The 25,658-nt window shown below is 45.4% G+C and overlaps 1 protein-coding gene across 1 annotated transcript; it reads left to right on the top strand.

Moving 5' to 3' along the window:
* The first annotated feature begins 200 nt into the window (after positions 1–200).
* CALM1 (calmodulin 1) lies at positions 201–15,231 on the top strand. The gene is made up of 6 exons (XM_060263237.1): positions 201–531; positions 4,671–4,701; positions 8,765–8,908; positions 10,981–11,087; positions 13,537–13,672; positions 14,031–15,231. Exons 1-6 carry the CDS (start codon positions 529–531, stop codon positions 14,057–14,059), a joined length of 450 nt encoding a protein of 149 aa, XP_060119220.1. The 5' UTR covers positions 201–528; the 3' UTR covers positions 14,060–15,231.
* Positions 15,232–25,658: the final 10,427 nt, after the last annotated feature.

The raw sequence follows: 25,658 nt of genomic DNA, 5'->3' as shown, positions 1-25,658 counted from the left end.
GTCTCTACTGCGAGAGGCCTCTGCACAGCCGGCCAGAGCCACCTCAGGGTGACCGCCTTTTCCCGCCCTGCCTAAAGAGCAACTTCCACTTCGGAAGCCAGCCGCCCAGGCCCGTGAGAAGCATCTGCAGCCCCCACCCCCGGCAGGCTGGCAGTCAGACTTCCCAATGCGCCGCTGCTGTCCATCCGCTGCTTTCTCGCAGGGCGCTAACGAGCCCCCCCCCCCTTCTCGCCGCCTGCCAGCTGGGCTGGCAGAGGGGAGTGAGCGGGGGGAGGGGTTGGGGGGTGGGGGCAGGGCTGCCCGCCGCAGTCGCTCTGCTGCCACATGCCATAGTCCGGGGAGGAGAGAAGGCAGAGAAAAAGGCGCTGCTTCGGCGGAGGGATACAGCGCGCGATATAAAAGCGTCCAGGAGCAGCCTCACACCTACAGCATTTTGGGGCGAAGCGCAGAAGGAGCGAGAGCGCTCAGAAGCCGCCAGCCCGCCCGCCTGCCGCACCTCCGCCTGTGCACGGACCGTCGCCAGCCACAATGGTAGGTAGCTTTCGCGCTGCAGTTGCCCGCCGGAGCTGACTTGGAAAGACAAAAAAGACCCTAAAGCGAAACAGCCGGACGGAGGAGCATCTGGATTTCGGCGTTGCGACGGAAGCGGCTGGTTTCCTCCCAGCTGCTGCTTGTTGGATTTTTGCGGGGGGTGGGTGGGGAGTGTGTGCTCTGGGCGCTGCAATTGCAGGGGCGGCTGCAGCTTTGGCCGGGCTGAAGCCCGGTTCCCTTGAGGCTGGCTCGTCGCGGCTCTTCGCCCTGAGGCGCTGGGGCAAGCAGCTGCATCAGCAGGGTGCGGTGGCTGCCGTCGGTTGCCTCATGTCCTGACGCTGCTGTCGGCCGCGCTTTCCTCCCCCGCCCGCCCGCCCGCCTTGGCTCTTTTGCCCTGAGAAAAAAGGAGCATTGCTGGACGCCGCGGGGCTGCCAAGGCTTGGGAGGGAGCGAGCGAGCGAGTGCCCCGTGCAGTCGCGCTCCGCCCCTCTCTCTCTCTCTCTCTCCACCCCCGGCCCCGAGCGAGCTCCTCGTCCAGCTTCCCTCGCCTCGCCCGGGCCCTCCTTGGCAAGCAGCAGCGCTAGTTCCCTCTCCACGCCCGAGGCGCTTTCCCGGAACTGGCGTCCTTCCCGAAGCGCTGCAGGCAACCTCTCGCCAGGCGGGCTCCGCACTGTGCGGCGGCCGAAGGGTGGGAATGAAAAGAGTCCGGGGCTCGCCTCTTGGCCAGTGGGGTAGCAGCGGCGGCTTGGGACTGGGGGCGTTTGGAGGGCCACGGGCTTCGGCGGGAGCCTGGATGCCCTTCCCCCTCCCCCACCCGCGCGGGAGAATTTTGTGTTGAGGGCCGCGCCTTGCTCGTGGGCAGCTCGTGGCTCGGCTCTCCAGAGGGCTGTGGAGGTTGTCTGTGCCCCGCGGGGGCTGGCTCGTTCCTCGAGGGATGCTTCTGCTTGCCTAACGTCGGGTGATTTCCTTGGAGAGTTCGAGGCAGGGCTGTTGCTTCATGATGGGGGGGGGAGAGTGGATCGTGGAAATGGGACGGGGGGGGGAGGTCAAGCGCTCCAAGCACAGCGAAGGAGGAGGAGGTTGCTTTACCCTGCCTCCCTCCCTCCTCCAGTCTTCCACCTCCGTTTGCTGATCTATGGCGGGAGGTTTAGGGCGCATAAGATCGCTTATTAGGGGGTAGTGATCGCCCCACCCGCTGTTTTGCCTCCTGGTCGTCCCTCGGAGAGTCAGAAAGGCAAAAAGGGTGCAGCCTGCCCTGGCCTTGAAGTGAAATGTGGAAGTTGTGTCCTCTCCCCGTAGGGGTTGGTGAGAGGTGGTGGTTTTTCCGGGCTTGATTACTGCACCATACAGGGTGTGATCTTTTCCTGGTGTGTGGCGTAACTTTGGCTGCAGAGGAGGGAGGGAGAGAGAGAGAACCTTTCCTGGGCAGATGCTCCATAGCTTGGATACCGAAAGAATCCTCGTGTGGTTGATGCCTTCTTGGATAGAAACCCTCTTTTGACCGATGGAGGGGGCGGAGGAATCAGGACTGGGCAGGCTTAGTAAAGATGGCAGTTCAGGGTTTGGGAGGGAGGGAGGGGTGTGGGGTGTCAAAAGGATACTCGAAACAATCCCGGTTTCCTACACGAGCTGCACTGCGCAGGGTAAGGGGGGAGGGGAGCCTCTGCAGCTATTGCGCTGCTTCTCCACCCCCCCCCCCAAACTCCTCAAATGCAGCAGTACTGAAAACCTTTGGCTGCATTACATCACGTCGCCTCCTCCAGTCCCCACCCCTAACCCCAAGAGGCAGTGAGGGTGAAACCTACGTCCTTTCAAATTACAACATGACTTTTCCTTTTCTCTCTTTCTCCCTTATCCAATTTTGCTTGTGACTTGGTGGAAGCAAACAGTAAGGAGGAGGTGGGATAAGGAATGAGCTGCCTGCGGGAGAATTGGAAGCCCTGGATGGTGCACGGCTGCGCTCACCAGTGAACTAGTGGGCTGTTCTTTGGGTACCAGGAAGGGCCTGGACACTGTGTCAAAAGTCAAGGTTGCTCAGCGTGCAGCAACCAACTGTGGGAAGCCTTTCTAGCTTGCATTGCACAAGTCTCCCCTGCCTCCCCCCGCCCCCCGCAATGTGACTTACTTTGGACATCTAGCATGGGCCCAGTGAGAGCTGGCTGGGGTTTGTTGCCGTTCCCTTCATTTATTCTCTCCCAGCAGATGCTAGAGATTCACCCCAGTATTGTGAAATAGTAAGAGTGTTGGGAGGGAAAGAGAAGAAATCTATAGTAGAGAGGATGAGTCTGGACTGCAGATGTCCAAATATGATTCTGGACCTTGCAGCATGCTTCCTTCACTCCCCCCTTCATCCTGTTGGGCAGGATGACATCATCAGGTTCTGATTTTTTTTCGAAAAAATGACTTGTATGGGTGGGGTGGCTGCTCAGGGACTTCAGAGGTATTTTTGCCGGAATCGCCAGTGTAGAGGGTTCCCGCTGCACAGAGTTGCAAACTGGGTTGCTGTTATAAGGCAGCACAAATCTTGGCTCTGGAGAGTTTTGTGCACTGTGGCTGTTGATTTGCATTTCTTTTCTATTGAGGTGTGGCCCTGTTTCCTGTTCTGCATTGCTCTGATATGTTATGTAAATCACTATGTCAACTTGGCTCAGGAAAGGAAAATCCAGTGGCAGGCTTTTGAAAGGAAAAAGAAAGAGAAGACAGTATTTCTCATTGGGAGCTAAGCAAAAATGGAGAAGCCTCTTTCAGGATGTTGATAATTCAGGAGGGAGAAAAATCCTGATTGCCAGCAGAGGTGCTTTGAAGCGGGTACCAGTCTACAAAGCCCACAAGAACCTTTCCGCTGCATTCATTGGAAGTATGTTGTGCACATGCAACACATGAGAGCGGAACAACGCTCATCAGAGATGCTTCAAAAGTCTTCTGTGCCAATTGGAATGTAGGTCACACCTTCCATTTTTAATGTCCATGTATACATTCCTTAATTCCAAACAAGCTCAAAAGGCTGCTTATGTTTCATTTGTCCACATGGCTGAAGATGGAAAGGGGGGGGGGGAATGATGTAGTGCTTACTATCCTTTTTCAGTAACCTTGCCCATCTTTGCATAAATGCAGGTTTAAAAGAAAAAAAACCATTAAAATGGCGGGAGGCTGAGTGGTATTCTTGAAGTATGGGCGGAACCATGCCAAAAGCAGCCTTAGCCCAACCTTATCAGAGCTAAGCAGGGTCAGCCATGGTTAGTACTTGGATGGGAGACCACCAAGGAAGACTTGGGTTTTTGTGCAGAGGAAGGCAATGGGAAACCACCTCTGCTCAGCTCTGGGCTTGAAAACCCCATGAAGGGGCTCCATGAGTCAGTTGACATTACTTAATTATTTACTATTTGGGAGAGATAAGCATATGCTCAAAGCATACCAGTTAAAATCCTTAAATTTTAGGATTTTTCACTGACAGCTCAGTTGTCTCCTAAACTCCACACTACAGAAGATGTGCAGTGGTTTCCTTGCATGGCCTTTGGAGTCGAGCATCTCTGACTGGCGTCGTCGTAACTAAGACTTGTAAACTGTATGAATTTTTAAAAAGGCGCTCTTTAATAGTGTGGTACAGTCTCAATTGCCAGAGCCTATTAGATGGTATAATAGCAAGCAAGTTTAAAAATTAAAACTCAACCCTGGATTATGTTTTGGCCGGTTTCAGGAGGGACCCCTGGGTGCCTTGGCATGGTGACATGGCTCACACCTTGCTGGCCTGCTCGTAAAGCTTGTACTGCCCTATAGTGTACCAGGAGCACTGATTCTGTGGCAGTGCAGCCTCTTGGCTGTAGTGGAGCCATGATGCAGATATGGATAGAGAAGGCCTGCTCCTTGATCCACCAGTGTTAGTGGGTCCTGCCTGCAAAGACAATTCAGCTAGCCAGACGGTTTAGTCTTTTCTCCGCCTCCTGCTGCACCATCTTAACTCTGTTCACTCTCCCTGGTTATGGATAGAGTGACTTCTGTTGCGGGATGCTCTTTGAGGTGCCAAACGTTAACACATAGCATAATGTCATGTAGCCTCTCAAGAGTTGCTGTTGCATCTTGTGGTTTGACATAGCTACAGGCAAACAATGTTCTGAAATACTTTTCTATTCTTTACATAGGCCGATCAGCTGACCGAAGAACAGATTGCTGGTAAGTATCCTAATTGGAGGGAGATGGTTTCTGTTGGCCTAGCAACCTATTCTGAATATAAAAATATTGCAGAACATTCTCGGTGGCTGGCATCACTTGGCTGTTTTTTCTTCAGATGGTGTGTTCCTGTCAGGCTGGGCTTTACATAAGCAAAAAAAGGCTGGTTTTTTGTTGTTTTTTTAAAAAAAGCCGTATTTTCTATTTAATAATTCATATATTTCCTGAACAAACATATGCCAGTTTTCTTAATGGTGGAAATTAAAACATAACTCTCCCATACACATCTCTTCTGTGTTCTGTATAGTTTGTTTCTTTGAGACAAAGGGGAAAGTATGAAATGTGTGCTTAAAGACAGCCAAGCCAGACCCATTCAAAGACACCAATAAAGATCACTTAATTGAAGACAAGTATCCAGACTTTTCCAGAAGCAAGGGCAGGGAGTTGCTTGACCAACTCATTCTTCTCAGCCCTGAAAAGTAAACAGCTGACCAGATAACTAGAAGGTTCACAGCACTGACCCAAAATCTTTGAAGGTTTAGTTAAAATATGACCCTGGAAAGATAAAGGAGGATCCTAGTACCTGTAATGCCTATGACACATTGTTGTATTGCTAATGGTGGACCTCAACAGTAGTTTATTCCCCCTTAGTTCATTCTTTCATAGGAAAGAAGCCTCTAATTCAGTGTGCTGGATTCAGTTAAGAGCTCAAGCCTACTTGTCTGCTAGTTAGAGACACTTAATTAAAAATAATATAATTAATATCATTTGATCATTCCCCCCCCCCCCGTGCTGGTTCCTGTAGGTGATTCTTTCAAGACACAGTAAAGCTTTTGGGAAGGTATTACTGTTTTACAGAATTGGCCTTTATTAAAGGGTTTGGAATTCTCAGAAACTTGAGTGTGTGTCTATGGGAAAGAGCAAAATGTGCTTCCATGAGTGGTAATTGCAGAAGGACACACTAGAAAAAATTGTATGTGAGCGGTAGGAAAATACTATCACTTTGTGAATAGCAGGGAAAGAAATTTTTTTTGCATCATGATAACTTGTTCAGTGAGTAATAGTTCTGTCCAGACCTAACAAAAATCTCTTGAGTTCTGTAAACAGAAGCTATGACAGTTGGGCAGCTGTATTGACTAGAACAGTGGTCCTCAACCTTTTTGGCACCAGGGACCGGTTTTGTGGAAAGATAATTTTTCCACGGACTGGGGGGCAGGGGATGGTTTCAGAATGATACAATTGTGCACTTTATTTTGGTGTGGTTAAGTGTGTGGACTCTTATCTGGGAGAACCGGGTTTGATTCACCATTCCTCCACTTGCAGCTGCTGGAATAGCCTTGGGTCAGCCATAGCTCTCATAGAGGTTGTCCTTGAAATGGCAGCTTCTGGAAGAGCTCTCTCAGCCCCACCCACCTCACAGGGTGTCTGTTGTGGGGGAGGAAGATAAAGAAGATTGTGAACCCCTCTGAGATTTTCAGTGCAGGGCAGGATATAAATCCAATGTTGTCTTTTTCTTATTATTACTACATTGTAATATATAATGAAATAATTATACAACTCACGGCCTCGTTGCTAACAGGCCACGGACCTGTGCTGGTCCATAGACCGGGGGTTGAGGGCCCCTGGACTAGAACAACGGTGGGCTGACCACTTTCACATGAGCTGTTCTTCTCTCTTGCTTTGACCAATCAGTAGTCCATAAGAATTCTGGCAAGAATGCACACTTGGAATCTTGCAGTATGTAATGCATACTTCCTATACCATGAATGTATCTGTTTAACAGTGCAAGTCTTCTGGACTAGTTCAAAGTCTTCCTTGTCTGTCATTCTTCCTTGGCAACTGATAGCTACTTGCTAGCTTATCGGGATCTGGCTAGTCGTCCTCTGGTAAACCAGGTCAATCTTCTGCCAGTCCACAGATACAACATGGCAGGTTAATGCAGACAGAATCCCAAGTATTACTGGTCTGAACAATTTTATTGCAAATCCTGCAAACAAATGAATGCTCCTTTGTCACTAACAGTTTTGCTGACTGCTCAGTGTAATCTTGGAACACGCCACTTGGGTTCTAAACCCAGAAGACCATGATGCTGTTATGAATGCATCAGCTGACCTTGGGCAATCTGTTATTTTTCATTCTTGATCCCCCTGTCTCTGTTAGTGATTAGCCTTTTACATTGTCTCAATTATTGCATCCTTTTGAACAGTACACAAAGGCCTTGACACATCTATAGTGTGGGTGAACAAGTTGCCTGCTTCTCTTACTGATGTATATTCAAAAGTTATTGTCTTTTGAAAGGCAGAACTGAATGAATTAAAATACATTTGGTTAGTTAGCCTGGGCTTCCCCATAAAGAGAACTCGGCATCCATTTTCATTTGTACATTTGGTCAGTGTGGAAAACAGTAAATCATGTCCCCAACCCCTGGTCCGTGGACTGGTAGCAGTCCATGGCCTGTTAGCTATTGGGCCACAGAGTGAGGTAGAGGTGCCGCCCTGTCCCTTTCACTCAACTGGGACCCGGGTGGACGAAAGAGGCGGCACAACCTCACAGCCTTGGAGCGAGGTAGAGCAGCCCCACAGTCCCTTCCACCTGCCCAGGACCTGGGCAGACAAAAGCAGTAGCGCAGCTTCGCTCTGAGGCTGACTCCCCAAGAGCAGCCCCACCACCCCTTCCATCCGCCTGGGTCCCAGGCAGGCAGAAGGGGCAGTGTGGCAGCAACCTTTGCCTTTCCCTCATGGGGCATGGGTAGTGGGGCAACCTGAGGTGGCAAAACCTCCAGCACCCCCCCACACCAGTCCATGGAAAAATTATCTTTCATGAACTGGTCCCTGGTGCCAAAAAGGTTGGGAGCCACTGCAGTAAATGATGTATGAATTTGAATCTTCACCCAGCCACAGTGGCCCACCAAATTCAGTCACTGAGTCTCAGCCTGCTTTTCTTCATGGTGGAATTGTGAAGATGTTGTGCGGTGTATTCACCTCTGTGTCTTTGCTTATGCAAAAAAATGCTGTTTGCTTTTGAGCCAGTTATTTATTTCTGATATGTGGTGGTCTCTGAGAGGTCTCAGAATTTGATATTGTAAGGCTGAATTGTCCAGACCTTGGATAGTCCATGCTAGCCAGATCTCAGAAGCTAAAGAGACCACCAGGGAAGTCTAGGGTCGCTATGCAGAGGCAAGCAATGGCAAACCACTTCTGAACATCTCTTATATGGTGGGTGTGCCATAAGTCAGCCGTGACTTTCTGTCAAAAAAAAAAAAAGGGGGAAATGTGAAGCTGAATTGGAGATGCTGATGGTTACAGGAAAGGTTAAAACAGTATAGAATGGTTAGTTGCAGCTTCTAGGTCTTGTTGTGAAAACTCATTCATCTGCTGGATCTCTTCTCATATTTCCAGTGCATCTCCATGGAGCATACCCTAGGAAGGGTTGAGGGACTCAGTCCTCACAGCTTCCTCATATCAATTCAGGGCATTGATCTATCAAGGTTGATCTTGTCTGCTCTGTCTAGCAGCAGCTCTCCAGAGTTTCCAGTAGAGGACTTCTCATCACCTACAGCCTCATCTTTTGAACTCAAATTGCTGAGGACTGAATCTGGGACTTTCTGCAATTAAAGCAGATGCTCTACTACTAAGCCATGGTCCGTCTTCTATTATTTCTAGCGATGTAGAGTGGTGACTGCTGAGAGTCACCCAGTGAGCATGATGGCAGAGTTGGGGACCTGATCTCTAATGTCCCTCTTTGCATTCAAACACTGTTGAGTCCACTACACTAGGTTTTGTCTTTAGATGGCGTTCACTAGCAGTTAGTATATTAAACAGGAGAGTTGACACTGATGGGCAGGAAATAATGTTTTGTTTATGTATATATCAAATCAGGTTTATATTGTATTTAAATATGTAAATGATTGTGGTCTAACATTTGTCTATTGTGGTGTGACATGGATCAAATCCGTCCATTGAGGGATCACGTTTTAGGCTACACGTTTTAGGCTACTCGATTTTGATACTGCTTTTAAATGGCAGTTACCCTGCTACCTGGTGATTGGATCTCTTTCTGTCCTCAGAATTCAAGGAAGCCTTCTCTCTATTTGATAAAGATGGTGACGGCACCATCACAACAAAAGAACTGGGGACTGTCATGAGGTCGCTGGGTCAGAACCCAACAGAAGCAGAATTACAAGACATGATCAATGAGGTAGATGCTGATGGTAAGTTACATTGAACCATGTTTTTAAAATATTTCTGATGAAAAGTCATGGTGGTTCTGGCAGCTGTATTCTCTAAGTTAAAAATGGCATGAATATTTGTGATGCCATCAAAGGACTGGCTGAAGGAAGGGGCAGATGTTGAACACAAACTATAGCTCCATTGTCTGATCAGTGTTCCACTCTGATCAGATTTGAGGTCTGCCCTGTCTCTGTCTTAAAGTTAAAGCAATACTCCATGTCCTTGGCTAACTTCCCCCAATCTCCTGACTGACAGCAAGAGGAAAATCTGGAGGCCTGGGATGTTAGTACAAAGGATCCTGGGAGGTGTTGCTTTCCCAGCATACCTGAATCCACAAAAGTCTTCTGAGATGCTAATATTCTGGATGCTAAGCCGTGCTTTTTCATTGCTGCACATGATGCATCAGCAAACTAAGTGAAACCACGAGATGCCACTGGTGTCTGATTAGGAGATTACGAATCACATTCAGTGCTTGCACTTATTAGGATTTTGCATTTGGGTTTGGAAAAAACACAAGTTGTTCTTTGATTTTTTTTTTGCAGCGGGGGGAGAGAAGTGGCTGTCTTCAGTTTTGAATCTAGCCCAGGGAGTGTGTTTTACTATTAATCAAAATAGAGTAGCAACTCCTGGGACTTCTTGATTTTCCCTCTGCAGGCAGTTTTTTCACGTAGTCCTCTAGTTCTTTAGAACTTAAAGACTCTTTATTTTTTTTAAAAGCCATTTGAGAGGGGTTATAATACGGAATGGCAATAAATGGATGCTAGAGGGGCCCCATCCCACTGGAATGTTCATCCACCTTTACAAGCTTTGTTGAAACGATGGGCACTCCACAAGATCATAGTGGGATGGAAGCAACATGAGAATCATTTCACAAGGCTTCTGTATTGTTCCTCAACAAAAGGCCTTTAGGTATAACATATTGGAAAAGAATGGAACTGTTCTACATTCTTGTGTATTTCACATGTGACTTATGGCGGCTGTTACCAGTAAATCAGTATAACGCTTGGCTAAAGAATGTTAAACATGTACAAATAAAGCCTTTTCCACTAGATTTTTTTTTTAAATCATGAAGTTGTATTCCCAATGTGGTCTGCTGATGTACTTATTAAAGGGAGTGGAGTTTGTTAATTTTAGGTTTCTCAGAATCTTGAAATTTAGCCTGTACCTTAGATTAGTATGTTGGCATATTCACTCTGTAATTTGCTGAAAAGGAGGGGCATATTGGGTTGTACACCACAGGTGCTGGTGTAACGTAAACTCTGCCCTTTTTTATGTCTCCTTCTTTAACCTACTCATATAAGAAATACTTACTATTTGGGGGAGTTGTCAATGGAATTGTTTGTGAAATATGGTCTGGGAAGGATATCATGGAAGACTATGGTTAAATAGGATATTGACCCTTGCAACATGCAAGAAATTCTACAAAATCCTAGGATTAATTGAAAGGAGTAGGGAAGGAAAGAACAGCCATGTACTGAAAACTTGAGGGCGTGTTACTTTTGAACCTAAAATCTGTTGAAATATCCAGGAGTGCCCCTTGTGGGTAGGAGGAGGTAACTGCATAGGTTCAGCAGATAATGTATTTATTGGTGTCAATTCTCCCTTTCTGTGTGAAATATCTTAAGCATTCTGATAGTTGCACTTCAGGTTTTGAAGCTTTCACAGTGACTGAACTCCATGCGAAACCTCTTAAGACCTTTATCTGCTGTGCTGCTAACTTGTCCATAATAGTGGTTTAATGGAACATATATAGTTGTGTTTGATTGGAAGGGCAACAACAATTTAGGAAAGATGCCTTTTTGAAGGCTGAATTACCTGGAAAGACCCACCTTTTTTAAGGTTCTAGGAGAAAAGCAACTCAAAAGGAATTTATGCATTCTAAAGTAATAGTTCTGAGGAAGGCAATGGCAAACCACCCCGTAAAAAGTCTGCCGTGAAAACGTCGTGATGTGACGTCACCCCAGAGTCGGAAATGACTGGTACTTGCACAGGGGGCTACCTTTTTAAAGTAATAGTTGGTGGCTTTAAAACTCTCCTTCACTTTGTTTTCAAGGCAATGGCACTATTGACTTCCCAGAATTCTTGACCATGATGGCCAGAAAAATGAAGGACACAGACAGTGAGGAAGAAATTCGTGAAGCGTTCAGAGTCTTCGATAAGGTATGACTTGGAGACATTTAACCAGCTGTTTGTTTGGTTTGGTCCACAAAAGCTGAAAGTTGGAATAAAACTGACTTCCTTGTGAGTTCTAGTGTGCTGCAGTGGACAGACTGCTGGGTTTGACTATGTTCAGTGGTCACCACATGGCCTAGCTAGAGACCTCTCTTTGGTCCAGTGCTAACTTTCTGGTCTGGCATGTACAACAAGGGTTTTTGGTGAGGATAAAAAGAAATGAAGCTTGAAAAACACTTTCACCAACTGCTGCCACAGAGATCAATAAGTATTGCATAGTATTCCAGTGAGTTTGTACAAGATTTTCCTTGTCCACTTGAAACAAATATTTTGAATTAAAAAATGCACTACTACAGTCACATTATAATATTTTCAAATTCATAAAACTTAAATTCAGACGTCAAAAAACCAACTATAAAACCAGTTACATTGAAAATCCAGTAAAAATCCAAAAGCAAGCATGTGAGAGTGAAATCCCTGGCAATTCATCTGAAGAGACAAAAATCTCAACCCAGGAACAGTCAGTGTTGGGATCAGGCAAGACAAGAAGGGGGAAGGGTATTCCAGATCTGAGGTGCCATTCGTGAGAAGACCCTAAGATTCATGACCACCTGCCTCACTTCTAAAGACAGGCACAAAGCAGGATTTACAGTGAAGAACACAGTATCCAGACAGAAGTAGATGATCAGATACCTTGATCCCAGCCCTTAATAAAATTTTGAAATGAAAAATTACCTTGAGTTAGGCCTTGAAACTGGCAAACCAATGGAAGACCTTTGAGAACTTGTAGGATTTGCCCACCTGATAGCAGTAACTTGCTGCATTCCAGACTTGTTGAAAATCCCAGTCTTGGATTTTAAATATACACTTAAAATATAAATGTATCATACAGCTACAGTTACCAGAATTAGCTGCAGCTTCTCCTTCCAACTTATTCACTAAAGCTTGGTCTAGTGTTGTGTGCTGTGTGAAAAAACTCTTGTCTTGGGTAGTGTCTTCACTTAATTCTTTCGTAAGAGAATGACTGAGCTCTTTCATCAGTATTGATCCCATTGGATGTTGGGCTTGGCTGAGAGAGTGATAGCTTGTGAAGTGAATTTTCAGTCTAGTGTAACAAGAATATGGGGAAGCATATCAGTCAAGAAAAGACCTCTGGTAAAGGTTCTGGAACCTACCTCCGGAACATTTTTTGTTTCAGCTGCAGTATGAGCTGTGCTGCATTGCCAAGAGAGTGGCCCTCCAGTTTTTTAGTGCCATGGCCTAAAGAATCCTGTGTCCCCCACAAATTTGGTACTGCTGCTGAAACACCAGGGGCCAAATTCAACCCAAGGGGACTTCCACCTCCCTGTCCCACATTACAGTGCCCACTTGGAACTCGGCAGGGAGCAGGGATTTTAAAAGCAAAGAGGAAAATTTCTGGGAGTCCATTGGGCGTACCTAAGTGAGCTTTTTCCAGACTGATTTAAATACTTTTTTTTGTGCTTTTCCATTTCTGTTCTGGATGCCACTTTTTGACTCTTGCGAGTGGGGGAAATATCCCACAGCTCTTTGGAAAAGTCTTTAAAAGGAGAAGGGAGCCCATAAGAAGCAGAACATGCACTCCTGTCTGATGTTCACTGAGCTTCAAAGTGCTTTGTTAGCTCTTACCACAGATGTTAAAATGAAAGGAGGGGGGGGGTGGCCCATGAACATTGCTGCCTGCAGCCGAACAGTAGAGTTTAATCAAGTGCCTGCTGATAAATAATTGAGGGCAAAAGTCTTTGTATGAATCTTCTGGTTTTTATCCATCTATGACTCCCCCAGTTTCTTGTTAGAAGGCCTGATGAAATAGCCCCCCCCCCCCCGTTCTATCATATTCTTATCACATCTGTCCTCCACAGAGGTAACTTGCTTCTCCATAGTATCTTCACAATAGTCATATGAAGTAGGTTAGGCTGAGGGAGAGTAACCGTCCTGATTGCATACTCACCCTGTCCTCGAGGCACCTCCACTCACCTCAAAAAGGCACCACGGCAAAAGTGGTGCCTTTTCTCTGGGGCGGTTCCCAGCCGTCTAGAAGGCTGGGGAGCGCCTAAAGAATGCCTGGGGAGCCGCAAATGGGACACGTTAGCGTTCCAGATGCTCTCCAGGTGCCCACAGCCCGCCCCTTTTTTGAGCACCAACCGGAAGTTCTGGGGCGCTCTATTTCCAGCTGGCTTTATTCAGGGTGGCTGCAAGCTGCCCTAAACTGGCCGTCTGTTATCAGCCTTTGAGTTTCCAAACTGACTTTACCATCAGTAAGCCCTTTCTACCTTGGGATGTCTTTTGGAAAATATGGACAAAGAGGTGATAAGTTGGGGGCAGATTGCTTGAACCCCAAGCCTCCAGTGTGCTAGCAACTTCTTCTAGAATTTAAGACTTCTGCTGAAGTAAAATCCTCTTTTTGCTGTCTTCCCAGGACGGCAATGGATACATCAGTGCGGCTGAACTACGTCATGTTATGACAAACTTAGGAGAAAAGCTAACAGATGAAGAAGTAGATGAAATGATCAGAGAAGCAGATATTGATGGGGACGGGCAAGTGAACTATGAAGGTAAGGTGTGGTTCATGTATCCAGTTAGCACTTAGAAGGGATGGAACTCTTTATGTTGTGGGTCGCCCACTGTACTTGAATCCTTTGATTGCATTCATGTGCCTCAGCTGCAGGCCATGTTTCCTCTAGATCAATGCTTTTCAGTGAGCCTTTATGCAAAAGGAAGTTCTAGAGGAAGTGGAAGCATGTTCCCTGGGGCACACTAGGGCACATGAAACCCATTCACAGGATCAGAGTGCGTGTTTTTATGCATGGTCTCCAACTACCTGTGTTAGTGGCTTCTGTTGCAGAAGCCAGTTTTACCACTTCCTTTCCAGTGGTGCTGAAAGTAGCACATTGTGTTCTTTGTTTCTTTCAGAATTCGTACAGATGATGACTGCAAAATGAAGAGACCTCCTTACACCTTTTTTTTCCTCTAGAAGAATCAAATTGAATCTTTTACTTACCTCTTGCAAAAAAAAATGTTCATTTATTCATTCTGTTTCTGTATAGCAAAACTGAATGTCAAAATACCTTCTGTCCACAAACTGCATGTAATGGTTGGTGGTCCTGTTCCCCCCAAAAAAGATCAAGTTAAACATCAAGGTTTTTTTTTCCCAGTATAAATAATTGTACTACCTTTAAAATAAGAAAGCACTTAGAGAACTCCTCAAAAGTTCCATTTGCTAATGACTATTACACTGTTTGGGCTCGCCAGTTTTTCATGCATGCAGCTTGACAATTGAGCACAGTCAGACATTTGTATTAAAAACAGTTTTAAAAAACTCAGAAAAAACCCACGAATCTTTAAAAGAAAAAATCCACTCTTTTGTCCAAAAGTGGATTCTGGCTCAATTTGTAGTGATAAATTGTCATAGCTGGTTTACTTTTCAAAATTGGTTTATGCCTCAGGATGGTATGCAGCAAAACTGGTTGAAGGGATGCAAAGTGTTTAGAGGGAATCCCCCCCAAGAAGGTGGAAAGATTCTGTTGTAGCATTGTCCCCCTTCCCCAAAACGATGGAAATTATAGGTGGCATGTATGTGTTAACATTGGTTTTAATTTTGTCTGCATTGCGCTATTGTGGAACGGGTGTCAGGCTGTTAACCGTTCACAAACATTTTAAAAGAAGACCTTCACTGGGGTGGGGGGAAGGAAAGCCTCTTTGAACGACATTTTAAAGATCTTCTGTACCAAGACTTGGAGTTGGCAGAGAAGCCTGTGGACTTCAGCACAATTATCAACATCGCTGTTCAAAATATTTACAGTTTATGTCCATTCCAAGTTGTAAATGCTAGTCTTTTTTTCCAATAAAAGACCATTAACTTAAAGGTGGTGTTACATGCTTTGTAAAAAAGGCGAATATACATATATATATCTATATATCTATACAGTTGAAAGACTCAACCAAAAAGGGCAGTAGGAAGGGGAAATGTTTTCTATGAATGACTTGCTGCTAAATTATAATGCACATGTATGCAATAACTTATCCCGTTTAACCTTTCTTCAAGATGGCAAGAACTGACCTCTTGTAACCCAAGACCTTTGCTATAAATAAATGAACTTGTGCTTGCCTTTCATATCCTGACCCTCTTAATTCTGTGGTTCAAACGGGCTTCATTCTGGCTTGCCTGTAGTTTGCTGGGGTGTGGCACCATTTCTTCAAATGTGGCGGAAATGCTAGAATTTGCATCTTAACAAAAAAAGTGTTTGGATATTTTAAAAAATATTTACTAACTACTCACCTTTCGGGGACTTCAGAGTTGCACCAAGGCACAAGTTATGGTGTGATGTGAGCTAGACAGGATGAATTTGAAGGTGAGGATTTTGGAAATGAGTGAAGTCTGGAGGGAGGCAGACAGGCTCAAAAAATAGGTAAAGACAGGGCTTTTTTTTTGTAACAGGAACTCCTTTGCATATTAGGCTGCACACCCCTGATGCAGCCAGTCCTCCTGGAGATTACAGTAGATCTTGTACTAAGAGCCCTGTAAGCTCTTGGAGGATTGGCTACATCAGGGGTGTGTGACCTAATATGCAAGGAATTCCTGATTAAAAAAAAACCCTGGGTAAAGAAACTGGTTTCCTTTTTTTTGAAGAAGGAGGGAAGCAAATCATTTTTTTCACTACTTTGGCAAATCTCCTTTATCATGGGAAAACATGTGAAACTCTGAGCACTAGAAACCTTATTCAGGAATATCAGCTTCTGTTTGTTTTTTTCATCTCCCCCCCCCCCACCAGCTGGATGCTATCCTTCAGCTATTGTATGCAGTATTTCCTTTTCCCCTGCGTGCCCATCTGTACTGTTCTTGAGTGTCCGCTAGTCCTCCTGGAGCAGGATTTCACACAGCATTGGAGAAGAGGGAAATACAGGATCCAACCTGGTTCTCAGCTGTTCAGCAAGCTATTTGCAATTACTACAGTATGCATTATTGAGTTCTGTGTTGCATATAGGAACCAGGGTGGTTTCTCTCCCTGCCCTCCAAGATTGGTAAAATCTAGCATGTGTTTCCTGACTTCTGCAAAAATTGGGCTTGGTTAAAAAACTAAATTGGATGTTGTAGGAAAGGGATTTGAAGGGGCAGCGAGTGAAATAATTGCCTGTGCTGAGTTATTTGTTGTATAGAGCCCCTTACAGTACTTTACTCAGGGTCTTGGGTTTTGTTGTTGATAGGGTTCTCAGATGCGAATTTGGGTTCATGCACCAGCACGCATTCTATTGCTGAATTGGAGGGAGAGTTATTCCCTCTTTGCATGGAAACTGAGATAGTCTGGGCTGTGCTTTTTGAATTGTGGAGACAGTGCCAGAACAATATGGGCCACAATTTGTCACTGTTGATTATCAAGGAGCCGGTTTGGTGTAGTGGTTAAGTGTGCAGACTCTTATCTGGAAGAACTGGATCAGTGTTCCGCTCAAGGTCACAACCACCCAGCAGAGATTTGAACTTGGGTTTGGACTCCACTCTAGCCCTGATAGCACATAGAGGGCGCCTGTTCCCATTATCTTCAGAACAACCTTGCAAGGTAGATTACATAGAGTAACAGTGTTTGGTTCAAATTCACACTGTTTTATTACCCAGTGAATAATCTGAACTTGGGTCTGGACCACCACCCTGGCCATTAGCACCACACTGGCCCTGCAGCCAGCTATAAAATACTAAATTTGAAGCTGTAGAACAAAGTTTGAGTCCAGTGGTGCCTTTAAGACCAACAAAAGTTTAATTCTGGGTATAAACAGGGCTTTTGTTTTTGTAGCAGAACTCCTTTGCTTATTAGGCCACACCCCCCAATGTAGCCAATCCTCTTGGAGTTTACAATAGGTCCTGTACTAAGAGCCCTGTAAGCTCTTGGAGGATTGGCTACATCAGGGGTGTGTGACCTAATATGCAAAGGAGTTCCTGCTACAAAAAAAGCCCTGCTTTCACATGCATGCACACTTCAGATTTGAAGCCGAGAGGCAACAAGCATTGGAACTATTATGAAGAACACGGGATGGGGGGCTGTGAAGGCTTATCAAGCAGGAAAAAGTCTCATTGTCCTTTTATGTTCCTGCTGCCTCTGGTTTCCTTCCTCCCTCCCTCCCTCTTTTCCCCTGTTCCTCTCCCCAGTCGCCTCTTGCTGCCAGCTCTGTTTTAGGCTGCCGTGAATGGCTTACACAAGAGTGAAAAAGCAACCAGCCTTCCTGAATTCTCTGCCTAGCCCCACTCTCCCACTTTCTCTGCTCCCCCTTCCTTCTCTCTTGGGCTGCCCCCACTTCAAAGAGTACCTCCTACAAAAGGGCTTTAAGAGGCTAAGAGTTTGTCTTCCCTGCTTGGTTGTCAAGCTGCTGCAGTTTAACAGATACACATGCTCACTCTGGGGATTGTGGGATCAATTTTGGCCCCCTCTCCTATGCTGCTCCTAGGTAAATATGGCTCCAAAGCTGTGGAATTTTTACCAGAATCAGACTAGTGCCATCTAAATCAGTAGAAATACACACTTGCTTATTTAAACAGTGAGTCTGAGCATGATTTCAAAAGAAAATGGCTTAAATTGCAAATTCTTGTGTTCCTATATTAGGTGAGAATAAGCTCTTATTTCTTGGAAGTAAAGAGCATTTTGAAATAGTCTCATAGATGAGAATTCATTTGTCAGCTGCATATGGTCAGGACAGCCATTGTAAAAGGAGTTTAGGTCTGAGGCAGCTCCATTTCTGAGCCATTCGCCTTTTCTAGTCTGGAGTTTTCATACCCCTTTCATTCTTCCCCCTCCCTAACAAGGAATTCTCTGCTTTTCCTCTTTTCCAGGGGAAGTAACATTTTATCCATGAGTCTCATAGGAAAAAGCAGACCCATCTGTCTCTCAAGCTTTTGATAACTTGGGGTGTGACTTTGCTCTTCCTAATCCATTCGCATTCCTAAGGAGACCTCTTTAGCCTTTCTGCTAGGAAGACTAATCCTCCCTGTTCCCTGAGATCTAGCAGCCAGTACAGGGTGTGTCAGAAACCTCTGTTGCTGGATGAAAAGCCAACTTACAGTAAACTTTGATGAGGAGCCCTGACCTGGATGGCTGAAGCATGCCTGACCTTGAAAATGAAGCAGGGTCAGCTCTGGCAAGTATGGATGGGAAATCACCAAGAAGTCCAGAGTTACAACACAGAGGCAGGCAACAGCAAACACTTACGAATATCTCTTGCCTTGAAAACTCTACAGGTCTCCCTAAGTCTGCTGTGGGTCAATAGAATCATAGAGTTGGAAGGGACCTCCAGGGTCATCTAGTCCAACCCCCTGCACAATGCAGGAAACTCACAAACTCTTCCCCCTAAATTCTCAGGATCTTCATTGCTGTCAGATGGCCATCTAGCCTCTGTTTTAAAACAATAGCACTGTCCTTCACCACCTGGGTCCAAAACATTTTTCACAATTGCCATTCCCAAAAATATCATCCAACCTCTGGTAGTTTACACCCATGCAAAACCCCAAATATTGTCCCATTTTAGCACAGGCTGCCCTGTGTTTGCTGTAAACATGTGGTGGCAGCCTTGTGGTATTTGTGCTTCCCCTCCCCCTCTCTTACATGCATTTGGTTATTGAATAGTGTGATTCTAGCCTCATTGAGAGAGCGGGGAGGTGGGTGTACATTCAAAACATGCAAAAACTGACAGGAACTGATCAGTGAGTTGGAATTTTTATAAGACTTGTACAGGACAATCAGCACATGTCCATCCTGTGCGTACAGAAAGAGAGATTTGCCGTATAACAAGGGCCTAGTTGATAAGTGCAGGATATCTATTGCATGTTAATTCCTACGTGTGCTGAGTGTAATGTAAGTCTTATTCAGCCCACTCATGAACAAAAGCCATGTGTGTGCTGCTGTACATGGATTGTATGTGCATTCACTAGAATGCATACGGAGAAAACTGGCTTGGTGATCCACACAGCCTCTCTGAAAAGTAGCCTTGGTCTGTCATTGTCAGTATTGCAGAGGAGGCGGCTGAAGACCAAGGCTTTTTTTAGCAGGAACGTACAGGAACGCAGTTCTGGCCGGGTTGGTGTCAAGGGATGTGGTCTAATATGCAAATGTTGGGGGGTTTGTGAAACAATGGTGACATCGGGGTGTGGCCTAATAGGATAATGAGTTCCTGCTGGGGTTCCCCCCCTCTACAAAAAAAGCCCTGTGTAAGACAATTTCAGCTACTGAAGGCTATTTAGTGATTTTGAGGTAGAAGTGAGACTTGGAGCCAGAACTTCCTGGTTGTTCGTTGTAACTGTTCCAGATTTACACAAGGTAGCAAACACAAGTTTGTAGTAATAGCCGCTAGCCATGTTCGTTATTTCCCCATGGCACTGTAATAAGTGTAATCCAGTATGTCTCATTTCCACATTACATGAACGATACGCTTCAATGTGTGCATTGATCATAAGGGGCAATGCTACCTGGATTCTTCCTTAATTTGGCTCCTTTCCTGCAGCTGCCTGACTGCAGTTCTCTTGCAGGTAAAAGTGGCATGTTGTACCTCCTGGGCAAGGTGGTTTTGTTGCTTCTACAATACACCATGACCAGGCACAGTAGCAAGTGGCTGTATTCTCAGTTGGCTTTGGATCTTTTTGAAAGGGTTTTAAGACATTATCAGTGATATGAAAAACAAAAGTCCAAATCTCCTCCCCTAGTGAAAACATACAGAACATTCCATTCCAGCAGGAACAGAAGAACGAACACATGGGGAGGGGGGGGCATGGGGGGTTAATAAGAGATAGCTACAGCTCTCCGCTAATAAGGTTGTCATTGGTGGAAAACAGCTGACAAGAACGCCGTTGCTACTGGGTGAGGTTCTGGCATGGAAATCCTCATGTGCCCTAGAATGACTACCACTGGGAGTAATGACTCATCTGCGATTACTGAGTAAACACTGCCATGGTTTTTTGGCCATCGTTAACAACACTGCTTGGGATACAATAACTCCTGCCATTGCAGGGTCGATTTCATCATCAGCCTGTGTGGAAATGTGGCATTTCTACCTTGGAGAAATGGGTGGGTGGTTGGGTAGTGTGTGTCATGTTTAGCATCAGGAATTTCTGTGCTGTTCACCTGAAAAGTAGTAGTCCTGTGGGAAATATTCAAAGGAGCAGCCCCGATACGGAACTAAATTAATTCAGCTCAGCCTAGCGATGTTTATACATTTATGCCTGTCTTCCAGTCACTGATTTAGAAACTATCACAACCACAGACTGGGTGGGATAACAATGCTGATCCAATGTAGATGAGAAGACAGGGAGATTTAATATACCTTGGTTGTACCTGCAACATAATGTTACCAGCGCAATCCTAGAGTTGTTGATGATGATGTTGATGATATTGGATTTATATCCCGCCCTATACTCTGAATCTCAGAGCGCTCACAATCTCCTTTATTTATTTATTATTTATTTATTACTTTACATTTATATCCCACCCTCTCCGCAAGTGGACTCAGGGTGGCTTACAGTATCATAAAAACAATCAATTCCATAAAACATATAAAACCATAATACATCTATCAGTTTAAAACTATTACGCTATCTTTACCTCCCCCCCCCCCACAACAGACACCCTGTGAGGTAGGTGGGGCTGAGAGAGCTCCTACAACAGCTGCCCTTTCAAGGACAACTCCTATGAAAGCTATGGCTGACCCAAGGCCATTCCAGCAGCTGCAAGTGGAGCAGTGGGGAATCAAACTCGGTTCTCCCAGATAAGAGTCCGCGCACTTAACCACTACACCAAACTGGCTCTCGTTGGGTGTTAAGTCTTTCAAAGGTGTTAAGTCTTCCAGAGATGGGTATAGGAAGGAATATCATCCTTTGCCTCTTCGATCTACTCAGTTAGGTGATCCTGAGAGTGTTTTCACATAAGGCTTCAATCAGCTTTGCGTTGGCTACCTCTGTAGGGTGGACATAGAGTCAATGTTTGTTGAATCGCATTTGTTTTGAAGTGGTTCTCTTCTGTGTCCTGACCCTTCTAACAGCAAAGTACACAAATAACTTGAAAACACTTCTTAAGCGGCCTCTGCTTTTCTCCTAATTGTACTGTACTTTGCTTGAGCCTGGCTGATTTGTTGTTATATTAAATTTAACCTTGTCTGTATTTCATAAAAACCAGACGGTATAAGCAAGACACTTGTAATGTAGTATTGCTGTTTTGCTTTTATTTTTTTCCAGCTTGAAAGATCAGCAGACAGCATTAAAATCTGATGATCTTGTAATTCTGGCATTTTGGAGGCTCCATGTAACTGTGGCTGGATGGTTTCCTCTTTAGACATTCAGTTAAGTCAGGGAAACATGCATCCCGAGGGCCAGATCAGGGCACCAGAGGGCTCCTATCAGGCCCACGAGCAACTAATTGCCATCTGCTTCCTTTTCTCTCTCTTGCTTTCCCTCTGCATCACAGCTTGCTTTGCCAGGCTTGCTCAGCTGCACAGGAGCTGTAGAGCAAAGTCTCTATTTTCTCCATTGGTTGACCAGCACATGAAGCAACTTACATACAAAAGGTAGTAATGTCCAGTCATTGCATGTTTTCCCCTGGGCCTTCGGCTCAAAGCACTGACCATGAGACTTCTATAATGAATGTCAGTAAATCAAAAGTAGGTTTGCAACTTACAGACACATACCTGAACAGCATACTCAAGATTGCTACAGCACAGACATTGTCTCTGGATTTTAATGCAATAATTCAGAGCAAGAGGTCAGTTATCAGAAACAAAATATTGTAAGAGTGATAATCTTCTAAACGTATTTTAAGTTTAAAAAAAAATCTTTGTGTTTGTTTGTGCCCTTTATAAAGTTTATATCTCCACTACCTGGCATTAGAAGAAGAATTGCAGATTTATACCTCATCCTTCTCTCTGAATCAGAGACTCAGAGCAGCTTACAATCTCCTTTATTTTCTCCACCCACAACAGACACCCTGTGAGGTGGGTGGTGCTGAGAGGGCTCTCACAGCAGCTGCCCTTTCAAGGACAACCTCTGTGATAGCTATGGCTAACCCAAGGCCATTCCAAAAGCTGCAAGTGGAGGAGTGGGGAATCAAACCCGGCTCTCCCAGATAAAAGTCCACGCACTTAACCACTACACCAAACTGGCTCTCATTTTATGACATGCATGGCCCATCCCAACAAGGTCTTACTTATGTCAGATCCAGCCCTCATAACAAATGAGTTTGACACCCCTGAGTTAAGTGGTAGTTACAATCCCCACTGAGTTTGTTGCAATGGGGTCATTAATACCTCATCCTTTTCTATACTATACTTTAAATATACCCTATGCAATGTTCCCTCTAAGCTGCAGTCTTGTGAGCAAAAATTTTACTTTGTGAACTACTGGCATTAATGTTGTGAGCTACTGCATAAATTAGTTTGCCCTGGGGTCATCTTTCATGAGTTAAGACAAGAACATAAGCTGGAGGCTAAAAATCTGTGAGCTAGCTCACACTAACTCAGCTTAGAGGGAAAACTGATCCTTTGTACAAAGCTAAAGGTTGAGCAGCTGATGTCCAGGAACAAGAGTACAGCAAGCCAAATATGAACAAAGAGAGGCTGTAGTCTGGGCCAGACTCAAATTTCACATGAACCTGCTTTCTAATCAACTAGAGCATTGGTCCATCAATATCCTTTGCTGGTAGTGGCTTTCCAGCATCGAAAAGAGGCCTTTCTCACCACCTTATCCCTGAAATCCTTTATCCAGAGATGCCATGGATTGAACCTGGGAACTTTGCTTGCACAGCAAATGTTCTACCATAGCCTTTTAATGTCCTCTAGGCTCTCCCAATCTCCTAGCCCTAGTAAAGTGTACCCCCTCTAATCCCTACCCCCATAATGCTCAGAACATGGGTCTGGATCATACACACCCTGGCCATTGTTTCATAAATGTGGCCATTTTAAACTACCATTGCAATACTCTACTTCAAAGTTGATTGCTGGCAGCTTGCAGGTACTCCATATGAATGGGTCTATCCTGTGGCTTGGCCCAAAGGAAGGTAATGCTTCTTAAGAACTGTAGATTTCAATGAGCCCTAAAGTGTTTGGAAATGGCTCTGTCCAAGAGCCCATCAGACTATGGAAAAAGTGACTTTCCTCCCAGCTGAAGGGACAAGGCTTGCTTGTATCTGTGCAACTGAGTGAAGAAACATCTGGAGAAGAGAAAGAGAAAAGAGACTGTGCTGCTTGGAGTTGGCTGTAGCACACTAGGGTTGGAGGGATCTGATTTGGGTAGCAGATATGTTGCCTTAAAGAAGTGTCTCTTTGCCACCTCCTGTCCTCTATTTGTATACATGTTAATCAAGCAAATACTATAATAAGGCCATAAGCCTCCTTTGCTGCATGCTCCAACAGGAGCCAATCTAGGTAAGTGCTACTCCTGGAATCTTTCACTGCTAGGCTTACTACAGGCTCCACCTCCAAATCTCCAGGAATTTCCCAACCCATAGTTGGCAACTCTACTCACTGCTTGGGGAGAGGGTACTATATGTGTTGTGGGTCAGCCAGGACTCAATGAGGACTCCTCAGGGGGAGAGGAGCTATGTATAGCCAGCTCTGAGTCAGCAGAAGCCAGCAAGCAGGAAGATGAATTGCAGGCAGGTAAGGATTCACAGCCAACAGCTGGTGCAGAGCCACAGTCTCCAGCCCTGAGTCAATGCGTGAAACTAAGGCCAATTTTGCTTGTTCTGGGTGGAGAGCCCTTTTGCTCCCGGTGCTTCTCTCCGTTTGTGCACAAGCTGCCGCAGAGCTGCGAGTTGGCATGCTGCTTTCATGTGGCAAGCAAGATCCTCTTACAAGTGGTTTCTGCTTGCCATGGGAGAGTGGTGCATCAACTTGCAGCTCCACAGCAGCTTGTGTGAAAATGGAGAGAAGCGCTAGGGACAAAAGGGCTCTCCATCCAGAACAAGCCCTAGTGCAAAATCAGTATAAGTTGATTGTGCCCAGCCCTCCAGTATCATCCATACCCCTTGAACGCTGCAGGCAGAGGCTAAGAGCAGACTATAAGAGAGACAATTGAGTGCTCACCTCCTGGTCTTTTGCCAGCTGCTTGAGTAGCTGCAGAATTACTCCTGAGCAGCTGGCTGCAAACTTGACCTTTAGGCACATACCTATAAAAACCAGCCATGGGAGGCTGTTGGGTGTGGAAGCAACAAGTTGTACTATCACCGATTCTGTGACCACAGCCGTGGAACCTGTGTTGCTCATGTGACCTGTGGACTGGCTTCTGACTATGGCTCCACTTGACTCCTACTCATGAGTAATCCTTGCACTGCTTGACTACAACTTTTGGACAACCCCTTGGTAATAGCTCTTTTGCTCTGAACTCTTGAACTAGACTCTTTGACTTGGTCTCCCTTGCTTGGACTCTGACTCCCTTCCAAGGAACTCACCTTTAGTTCTGCCAGACCCATGACAATATGTAATGGCGAATGGGAATAGCAGCCTATAGTCAATCAATTACTACAGGAAGTGTAATAATTCTGCAGCATCTGGAACCAAAATAATTCAGAACTTTTGCTGTGCCTTCAACCCCAGCTCCAGTTTCCTGCAGCTATTCAGAAAAAAAGGTAGACTGTATGATGTCAGTCCTCTTGAGGAGTCATTGGAAACTTTATGGTTGTACCACAGAGTTTCTGGAATTGCCTACACATGTGTGATTTTAACTTCTGAGTCTTCCAGGAAGTGACTTCGTGCTATTGCTGCTGGCTGCCTTCTCATGTTCTTGCCTTCTAGTCTTCTGCTGGTTGGTGTCAGCCCAGCCAGGCCATAACCAGCCACAGCCAAGTGAAAAGTGAAAACTAAAGCAGACACGTTTTCCTCAAGGAAACATGTTAAAATAATTATACAATACAATAATGGGACATCAACGAATTCACACTCCCCATGATACAACAGAAAGTATAAAACTTCTCCCACTAGGGTTGCCAGGTCTGTGTTGGAAAATACCTGGAGACTGGGGGTGGATTTGGGAGAGGGTGGGTTTTGGGGAGGGGAGGGGCCTCAGCGGGGTACAATGCCATAGAGTCCCTTCAAAGCAATCATTTTCTTCAGGGGAGCTGATCTCTGCCATCTGGAGATCAGTTGTAAAAGTGGGAGATGTTCAGGCCCCACCTGGAGGCTGGCAACCTTCTCTCCCATTAATGTCTGTAATAAAAAGTATTTGCAACCACTGGTGAAACGGTGGCTATTATTTTAGGAAATTTATATGCTGCCTTTCCAGAGACAGCTTGGCAGTGGAAAGAGCTGTTGAGTCACAGCCGAGGTGTGTGGTGACCCCATTGAGTTTTCAAGGTAGGAGATAAAGGTGGTTTGCCATTGCCTGCCTCTAGAGGCAGTTTACAGTAATAAAACGATTAAAATACAGCCATTAAAAACCAAAATGAAGGCATTAAAAATAAGCCTTTAGAAGCTAAAGCCATTACAACAAGTCACTAAAAATTGTGGGGGCATAAAAATAGTGTAACATGCACAGCAAGCAGCCTAAAATGACATAAATAAAGCACTGTGAAACAGCTAAAAATG

This window comes from Heteronotia binoei, chromosome 21, assembly GCF_032191835.1.
Source record: "Heteronotia binoei isolate CCM8104 ecotype False Entrance Well chromosome 21, APGP_CSIRO_Hbin_v1, whole genome shotgun sequence".
In the NCBI taxonomy this organism is placed as follows: domain Eukaryota; kingdom Metazoa; phylum Chordata; class Lepidosauria; order Squamata; family Gekkonidae; genus Heteronotia; species Heteronotia binoei.
This window is presented reverse-complemented; position numbering and strand designations above follow the sequence as displayed.